Below are 10,053 nucleotides of genomic sequence, written 5' to 3'. Positions count from 1 at the left end.
AGATCGAAGAGAAGAAGAACAGCAATTCTAGAAGCAGAAAAACAACCACTTTCTGAAAGGTAGGACTGGCGGAGAAGTGAATCCAAAGCGACGGGAAGATAGACCCCGGGGGGAGGGGCCGGCTCCCGGCAAGCGGCAGAGCAACGGAGCACAAAATCAGGACTTTTAAAAGTCTGTTCCGCTGAGGGACATCGCTCCAGAGGCTAAACCGGGGCGAAGCCCAGGCGGGGTCGGCGTGGCCTCAGGTCCCGCAGGGTGACAGAAGGATCGGGGGTGTCTGAGTGTTGCAGAGCTTGCGGATATTGGAACGGGAAAGCCGGCTGCAGAGACAGAGCCGACAGTAAGCTCACAGCTTGGTGTTGCCTTGAACCGGCCGCAGGCTCCATGAGCTCGGAGCGCGGCCGGAGGTCAGGCAGACGGGAGTTACTGGGAGCTGTTCGCTGAGGGCGCACTGGGGTGCGGGGCCCCGGGCTCTTGGCTCCTCCGGCCAGAGACCAGGAGGCCGCCATTTGTATTCCCGTCCTCCAGAACTCTACAGAAAGCGATCAGGGAACAAAAGCTCCGGGACGCCTGGGTGGCTCAGTTGGTTGAGCGACTGCCTTCGGCTCGGGTCATGATCCCAGTGTCCTGGGATTGAGTCCCGCATCGGGCTCCTTGCTTGGCGGGGAGCCTGCTTCTCCCTCTGCCTCTAGCCTGCCACTCTGTCTGCCTATGCTTGCGCTCTGTATCTCTCTCTCTCTAACAAATAAATAAAATCTTTAAAAAAAAAAAAAAAAAAAAAAGCTCCTGAAAGCAAAGCCGAGCAGATCACTCAGCCCAGCCCCTGGTAAGGGCGGTGCAATTCCGCCTGGGGCAAAGACACTTGAGAATCACTACAACAGGCCCCTCCCCCAGAAGATCAACAAGCAATCCAGGCAAGACCAAGTTCACCTACCAAGGAGTGCAGTTTCAATACCAAGGAGAGCAGCAGAATTCCAGAGGAGGAGAAAACAAACCACGGAACTCATGGTTTCTCCCTCTGATTTTTTAGTCTTGCAGTTAATTTAATTTTTTTCTTTTTCATTTTTTTTTCTCTTCTGCTGCTAAAATTTTTTTTAACTTTTACCCTTTTCTTTTTTAACGTTTTTTAACTAGTTTATCTGATATATATATTTTTTTTATACTTTTCATTATTCGTTTTTTTTTAATTCTTTTTTTTTCTTTCTTTCTTTTTGAACCTCTTTTTTTTTTTTTTTGTGATTCCTATATTTTATTTAAAGATTATACAAAATATCCCTAATCCTCGTCCTCCTCCTCCTCCTCGTCCTGGTTGAACTGGAAGTAGCGCAGCTCGTAGCTCTCCTTGCTGTTGGCCACCACGCGCAGCCAGTCGCAGAGGTTATTCTTCTTCAAGTACTTTTTGGTCAGATATTTCAAATACCTTTTGGAAAAAGGCACCTCGGAAGTTATAGTGATCTTGCTTTTGCTCCTTTCAATGGTTACCATCCCTCCACCAAGATTTCCAGCTTTTCCATTCACTTTGATTCTCTCCTGAAGAAACTGCTCGAAATTGGCCGCATCCATGATTTCATCTTCTACAGGGTGGGTGCAATCAAGGGTAAACTTCAGAACTTGCTTCTTTTTTTTGCCCCCCTTCGCCACGAGCTTTTTCATGGACACCATGGCGGCTGCGGAGGCAGAAAAGGAGGTCTTTGAACCTCTTTTTATCCCCAAATCAGAAGAGATTCCAATCTCTTCAATCTCTCTTTTAAATTCTTGATTGAATTTTTAATTCAATTTTTTTTTAATTTTTTTTTCTTTTTTTTTTTTTCTTTCTTTTTGAACCTCTTTTTATCCCCAAATCAGAAGAGATCCCAATCAGAAGAGATTGGGAGATCCCAATCAGAGGAGATCCCAATTAGAGGAGATCCATCACCCAATCGTGAGGGGGGAGAAATCCTTAGCTGGACAAAATGACAAGGTGGAAAAATTCACAACAAAAAAAAGAACAAGAGGCAGTACCGAAGGCTAGGGACCTAATCAATACAGACATTGGTAATATGGCAGATCTAGAGTTCAAAATCACAATTCTCAAGATTCTAGCCAGGCTTGAAAAAGGCATGGAAGATATTAGAGAAACCCTCTCCAGAGATATAAAAACCCTTTCTGGAGAAATAAAAGAACTAAAATCTAACCAGGTTGAAATTAAAAAAGCTATTAATGAGGTGCAACCAAAAATGGAGGCTCTCACTGCTAGGATAAATGAGGCAGAAGAAAGAATTAGCGATGTAGAAGACCAAATGACAGAGACTAAAGCTGAGCAAAAGAGGGACAAACAGCTACTGGACCATGAGGGGAGAATTCGAGAGAGAAGTGACACCATAAAACGAAACAACATTAGAATAATTGGGATTCCAGAAGAAGAAGAAAGAGAGGGGAGCAGAAGGTATACTGGGGAGAATTTCCCCAATATGGCAAAGGGAACGAGCATCAAAATTCAGGAGGTTCAGAGAACGCCCCTCAAAATCAATAAGAATAGGCCCACACCCCGTCACCTAATAGTAAAATTTACAAGTCTTAGTGACAAAGAGAAAATCCTGAAAGCAGCCCGGGAAAAGAAGTCTCTAACATACAATGGTAAAAGTATTAGATTGGCAGCTGACTTATCCACAGAGACCTGGCAGGCCAGAAAGAGCTGGCATGATATTTTCAGAGCACTAAACGAGAAAAACATGCAGCCAAGAATACTATATCCAGTTAGGCTATCATTGAAAATAGAAGGAGAGATTAAAAGCTTCCAGGACAAACAAAAACTGAAAGAATTTGCAAACACCAAACCAGCTCTACAGGAAATACTGAAAGGGGTCCTCTAAACAAAGAGAGCCTACAAGTGGTAGATCAGAGAGGAACAGAGACAATATAGAGTAACAGTCACCTTACAGGCAATACAATGGCACTAAAATCATATCTCTCAATAGTTACCCTGAATGTTAATGGGCTAAATGCCCGAATCAAAAGACACAGGGTATCAGAATGGATAAAAAAACAAAACCCATCTATATGTTGCCTCCAAGAAACTCATTTTAAACCCGAAGACACCTCCAGATTTAAAGTGAGGGGGTGGAAAAGAATTTACCATGCTAATGGACATCAGAAAAAAGCAGGAGTGGCAATCCTTATATCAGATCAATTAGATTTTAAGCCAAAGACTATAATAAGAGATGAGGAAGGACACTATATCATACTCAAAGGGTCTGTCCAACAAGATCTAACAATTTTAAATATCTATGCCCCCAACGTGGGAGCAGCCAACTATATAAACCAATTAATAACAAAATCAAAGAAACACATCAACAATAATACAATAATAGTAGGGGACTTTAACACTCCCCTCACTGAAATGGACAGATCATCCAAGCAAAAGATCAACAGGGAAATAAAGGCCTTAAATGATACACTGGGTGAGATGGACATCACAGATATATTCAGAACATTTCATCCCAAAGCAACAGAATACACATTCTTCTCTAGTGCACATGGAACATTCTCCAGAATAGATCACATCCTCGGTCCTAAATCAGGACTCAACCAGTATCAAAAGATTGGGATCATTCCCTGCATATTTTCAGACCACAATGCTCTGAAGCTAGAACTCAACCACAAGAGGAAGTTTGGAAAGAACCCAAATACATGGAGACAAAACAGCATCCTTCTAAAGAATGAATGGGTCAACAGGGAAATTAAAGAAGAATTGAAAAAAATCATGGAAACAAATGATAATGAAAATACAACAGTTCAAAATCTGTGGGACACAACAAAGGCAGTCCTAGAGGAAAATATATAGCGGTACAAGCTTTTCTCAAGAAACAAGAAAGGTCTCAGGTACACAACCTAACCCTACACCTAAAGGAGCTGGAGAAAGAACAAGAAAGAAATCCTAAGCCCAGCAGGAGAAGAGAAATCATCAAGATCAGAGCAGAAATCAATGAAATAGAAACCAAAAAAACAATAGAACAAGGCAACGAAACTAGGAGCTGGTTCTTTGAAAGAATTAATAAAATTGATAACCCCTGGCCAGACTTATCAAAAAGAAAAGAGAAAGGACCCAAATAAATAAAATCATGAATGAAAGAGGAGAGATCACAACTAACACCAAAGAAATACAAACTATTATAAGAACATACTATGAGCAACTCTACGCCAACAAATTTGACAATCTGGAAGAAATGGATGCATTCCTAGAAACATATAAACTACCAAAATTGAACCAGGAAGAAATAGAAAGCCTGAACAGACCCATAACCAGTAAGGAAATTGAAACAGTCATTAAAAATCTCCAAACAAACAAAAGCCCAGGGCCAGACGGCTTCCCGGGGGAATTCTACCAAACATTTAAAGAAGAACTAATTCCTATTCTCCTGAAACTGTTCCAAAAAATAGAAATGGAAGGAAAACTTCCAAACTCATTTTATTAGGCCAGCATCACCTTGATCCCAAAACCAGACAAGGATCCCATCAAAAAAGAGAGCTATAGACCAATATCCTTGATGAACACAGATGTGAAAATTCTCACCAAAATACTAGCCAATAGGATTCAACAGTACATTAAAAGGATTATTCACCACGACCAAGTGGGATTTATCCCAGGGCTGCAAGTTTGGTTCAACATCCGCAAATCAGTCAATGTGATACAACACATCAATAAAAGAAAGAACAAGAACCATATGATACTTTCAATAGATGCTGAAAAAGCATTTGACAAAGTACAGCATCCCTTCCTGATCAAAACTCTTCAAAGTGTAGGGATAGAGGGCACATACCTCAATATCATCAAAGCCATCTATGAAAAACCCACCGCAAATATCATTCTCAATGGAGAAAAACTGAAAGCTTTTCCGCTAAGGTCAGGAACACGGCAGGAATGTCCATTATCACCACTGCTATTCAACATAGTACTATAAGTCCTAGCCTCAGCAATCAGACAACAAAAGGAAATTAAAGGCATCCAAATCGGCAAAGAAGAAGTCAAATTATCACTCTTCACAGATGATATGATACTCTATGTGGAAAACCCAAAAGACTCCACTCCAAAACTGCTAGAACTTGTACAGGAATTCAGTAAAGTGTCAGGATATAAGATCAATGCACAGAAATCAGTTGCATTTCTCTACACCAACAACAAGACAGAAGAAAGAGAAATTAAGGAGTCAATCCCATTTACAATTGCACCCCAAACCATAAGATACCTAGGAATAAACCTAACCAAAGAGGCACAGAATCTATACTCAGAAAACTATAAAGTACTCATGAAAGAAATTGAGGAAGACACAAAGAAATGGAAAAATGTTCCATGCTTCTGGATTGGAAGAATAAATATTGTGAAAATGTCTATGCTACCTAAAGCAATCTACACATTTAATGCAATTCCTATCAAAGTACCATCCTTCTTTTTCAAATAAATGGAACAAATAATTTTAAAATTTACATGGAACCAGAAAAGACCTCGAATAGCCAAAGGGATATTGAAAAAGAAAGCCGAAGTTGGTGGCATCACAATTCCGGACTTCAAGCTCTATTACAAAGCTGTCATCAAGACAGCATGGTACTGGCACAAAAACAGACACATAGATCAATGGAACAGAATAGAGAGCCCAGAAATAGACCCTCAATGCTATGGTCAACTAATCTTTGACAAAGCAGGAAAGAATGTCCAATGGAAAAAAGACAGCCTCTTTAATAAATGGTGTTGGGAAAATTGGACAGCCACATGCAGAAAAATGAAATTGGACCATTTCCTTACACCACACACAAAAATAGACTCAAAATGGATTAAGGACCTCAATGTGAGAAAGGAATCCATCAAAATCCTTGAGGAGAACACAGGCAGCAACCTCTTCGACCTCAGCTGCAGCAACATCTTCCTAGGAACATCGCCAAAGGCAAGGGAAGCAAAGGCAAAAATGAACTATTGGGATTTCATCAAGATCAAAAGCTTTTGCACAGCAAAGGAAACAGTTAACAAAATCAAAAGACAACTGAAAGAATGGGAGAAGATATTTGCAAACGACATATCAGATAAAGGACTAGTGTCCAAAATCTATAAAGAACTTAAACTCAACACCCAAAGAACAAATAATCCAATCAAGAAATGGGCAGAGGACATGAACAGACATTTCTGCAAAGAAGACATCCAGATGGCCAACAGACACATGAAAAAGTGCTCCATATCACTCGGCATCAGGGAAATACAAATCAAAACCACAATGAGATATCACCTCAAACCAGTCAGAATGGCTAAAATCAACAAGTCAGGAAATGACAGATGCTGGCGAGGATGCGGAGAAAGGGGAACCCTCCTACACTGTTGGTGGGAATGCAAGCTGGTGCAACCACTCTGGAAAACAGCATGGAGGTTCCCTCAAAATGTTGAAAATAGAACTGCCCTATGACCCAGCAATTGCACTACTGGGTATTTACCCTAAAGATACAAACGTAGTGATCCAAAGGGGCACGTGCACCCGAATGTTTATAGCAGCAATGTCCACAATAGCCGAACTATGGAAAGAACCTAGATGTCCATCAACAGATGAATGGATAAAGAAGAGGTGGTATATATACACAATGGAATACTATGCAGCCATCAAAAGAAACGAAATCTTGCCATTTGCGACAACATGGATGGAACTAGAGCGTATCATGCTTAGCGAAATATGTCAAGCGGAGAAAGACAACTATCATATGATCTCCCTGATATGAGGAAGTGGTGATGCAACATGGGGGCTTAAGTGGGTAGGAGAAGAATCCAAGAAACAAGATGGGATAGGGAGGGAGACAAACCATAAGTGACTCTTAATCTCACGAAACAAACTGTGGGTTGCTGGGGGGAGGGGGGTTGGGAGAAGGGGGGTAGGGTTATGGACATTGGGGAAGGTATGTGCTTTTGGGTAAATTGGAATGGGAGGTGAACCATGAGAGACTATGGACTCTGAAAAACAATCTGAGGGGTTTGAAGTGGCGGGGGGATGGGAGGTTGGGGTACCAGGTGGTGGGTATTATAGAGGGCACGGCTTGCATGGAGCACTGGGTGTGGTGAAAAAAATAATGAATACTGTTTTTCTGAAAATAAATAAATTGGAAAAAATATATATGTTTATAAACAATAAAAAATTTTAAAAAAAAAGAAAGACCATTCAGACAGAAAATCAATCTTTTCTGACCACAATGGTATGAAACTAGAAAATTAGATGAAGCACACTAGAAGATTTGCAAATATATGGAGATTAAATAGCATGCTACTGAACAGCCAATGTGTCAAATAAGAAAGGAGAGAAAAGGCCTTGAGACCAGTGGAAATACAACATACCAAAACTTAAGGGATATACCAAAGGTTCACTGCATTCAGTGCTGGGATCAAGAAAGAAGAGCTCTGGGGCGCCTGGGTGGCTCAGTGGGTTAAGCCGCTGCCTTCAGCTCAGGTCATGATCTCAGAGTCCTGGGATCGAGCCCCGCATCGGGTTCTCTGCTCAGTGGGGAGCCTGCTTCCTCCCCTCTCTCTGCCTGCCTCTCTGCCTGCTTGTAATCTCTGTCTGTCACATAAATAAATAAAATCTTTAAAAAAAAAAAAAAGATAGAAAGAAACAAGAGCTCTCAACCTAATTTTACACCTCAACAAACTAGAAAAAGAAACAAAGCCCAGAGTTAGTAGAAGGATGGAAATAAAGATCAAAGTGGAATAATACATGAAATAGAAACTAAAATGAATCTGAGAGCTTTTTTTTTTTAAAGATTTTATTTATTTATTTGACAGAGAGAAATCACAAGTAAACGGAGAGGCAGGCAGAGAGAGAGAGAGAGAGAGGGAAGCAGGCTCCCTGCTGAGCAGAGAGCCCGATGCGGGACTCGATCCCAGGACCCTGAGATCATGACCTGAGCCGAAGGCAGCGGCTTAACCCACTGAGCCACCCAGGCGCCCCCCCCCTTTTTTTTTTAAAGAAAATTGACAAACCTTTAGCTAGACTGAGGACACAGGATGCAAAATCAAACATGAGAAAGAAGTTGTTACTACCAATAGACCACCAAAATACAAAGGATCCTAAGAGACTACTATGAACAGAGTACAACAAATCAGACAACCTAGAGGGCATGGAAAATTCCTAAAAATATACTACCTACGAAATCTGAATCATGAAGAAATAGAAAATCTGAAGGGACCAATTACTAGTAAGGAGATTGAATCAGTCATTAAAAACATCCCAACAGGGGCCCCTGCGTGGCTCAGTGGGTGACCTGATGGGATGGGATCATGGGATGACCTGAGCCTCTGCCTTTGGCTCAGGTCATGATCTCAGGGTCCTGGGATCGAGCCCGGCATCGGGCTCTCTGCTCAGCAGGGAATCTGCTTCCTCCTCTCTCCCTGCCTGCTTCTCTGACTACTTGTAATCTCTATCAAATAAATAAATAAAATCTTTAAAAAACTTTCTTTTTCCACCATCTTGGGGCCTGTGGAGGCCTGCTGGGAACAGGACTCCTCTAAAACGCCGAATAATGTCTGGAAGGCTGTGGTCCAAGGCCATTTTTGCTGGCTATAAGCGGGGTCTCCGCAACCGGAGGGAGCACACAGCTCTTCTTAAAATCGAAGGTGTATATGCTCGAGATGAAACGGAATTCTATCTAGGCAAGAGATGTGCTTATGTGTACAAAGCAAAGAACAACACAGTGACTCCTGGTGGCAAACCAAACAAAACCAGAGTAATCTGGGGAAAAGTAACTCGTGCTCATGGAATCAGCGGCATGGTTCGTGCCAAATTCCAAAGCAACCGTCCCGCTAAAGCGATTGGCCACAGAATCCGTGTGATGCTGTACCCCTCAAGGATTTAAATTTAATGAAAAGTAAATAAAGGTGTAGATTTGTTCTCTAAAAAAAAAAAAAAAAAAAAAATCTTAAAAAAAAAATCCCAACAAATAAAAGTTAAGGACCAAACAGCTTCACTGGTGAATTCTACAAAACATTTGAGTAATAACATCTGAATAATATCTAACTAATCCTTCTCAAACTCTTAAAAAATTGAAGAGAAAGGAATACTTCATTTCTTAAGGCCAGCATTACTCTGGTATTAAACTGGAAAAGGACACCACAAAAGAATTACAGGCCAGTATCCTAATGAACATAACTGCAAAAAGCTCTACCAAATACAAAACAAATTCAACATTAAAAGGATCATTTATCATAATCAAGTGGGATTTATTCCAGGGATACAAGGATGGCTCAATACCTGGAAATCAGTCATGATGCATCTCATTAACAGAGGACAAAAATCATAAGGTCACCTTAATATAGATGAAGAAAAAACATCTGACTGAATTGAATATCCATTCTAAAACCAGTGGGTTAGCAGGAATGTACCTCAACATAATAAAGGTCATATACCACAAGTGTACAGCCAATGTAGTGAAAAATTGAAAGCTTTTCCTCCTAAGATCAGAAACAAAACAAAGATGCCCACTCTCCTCATTTTTATGCCACCTAGCATTGGAAGCCCTAACTAGAGCAATTAGGCTTTGGGAAAGGAAAAAGCATCCAAGTCAGACTCCACCAAAATACTATTAGAAATAATAAAATTCAATAAAGTTCCAGGGTACAAAAATCAACATGCAGAAATCTGTTGTATTTCTATACATTAGCAATGAACTGTCAGAGAAATTTCTTAATCCTATTTATATTTGCATCAGAAAGAACAAATTAGGAGTTTAACCCAAGGGGAAAAACCTGTACACTGAAAACGATAAGACACTGATGAAAGAAATTGAAGGCAAATAGGTGAAAAGATATTCCATGCTCTTGAAATGGAAAAATACAGCTAGGATGTCCACACTGTCGCCCTCGGCCCGCAAGAACAACAACCAGCCTGGTATGGTGTTAATGCTTCATCCCTTTATTTCGACAACTTCCTTAGCTTATATGTGTCAGGGTGACCAATAAGGGGCCAAACAATGGGGAGAGCCAATGAGAGTCCTCTTACTATGCTGATTAAATTTGAAACAGCCAATGACTATGTCCTCCTTTAGGCGGGCTTC

General features: G+C 40.9%; 2 protein-coding genes across 2 annotated transcripts; one reads left to right on the top strand and one right to left on the bottom strand.

The window, feature by feature from the left end:
- Positions 1 to 1,252: 1,252 nt before the first annotated feature.
- LOC122891393 (60S ribosomal protein L22-like) lies at positions 1,253 to 1,734 on the bottom strand. Its single transcript, XM_044227009.1, has one exon. The coding sequence runs from the start codon at positions 1,660 to 1,662 to the stop codon at positions 1,276 to 1,278; it is 387 nt and encodes a 128-aa protein (XP_044082944.1). The 5' UTR covers positions 1,663 to 1,734; the 3' UTR covers positions 1,253 to 1,275.
- Positions 1,735 to 8,453: 6,719 nt separating this feature from the next.
- On the top strand, positions 8,454 to 8,890 carry LOC122891368 (60S ribosomal protein L35a-like). The gene has a single exon (XM_044226971.1). The coding sequence runs from the start codon at positions 8,524 to 8,526 to the stop codon at positions 8,854 to 8,856; it is 333 nt and encodes a 110-aa protein (XP_044082906.1). The 5' UTR covers positions 8,454 to 8,523; the 3' UTR covers positions 8,857 to 8,890.
- Positions 8,891 to 10,053: the final 1,163 nt, after the last annotated feature.

The sequence above is a fragment of the Neovison vison genome, chromosome 12 (assembly GCF_020171115.1).
Source record: "Neovison vison isolate M4711 chromosome 12, ASM_NN_V1, whole genome shotgun sequence".
NCBI lineage: Eukaryota > Metazoa > Chordata > Mammalia > Carnivora > Mustelidae > Neogale > Neogale vison.
This window is presented reverse-complemented; position numbering and strand designations above follow the sequence as displayed.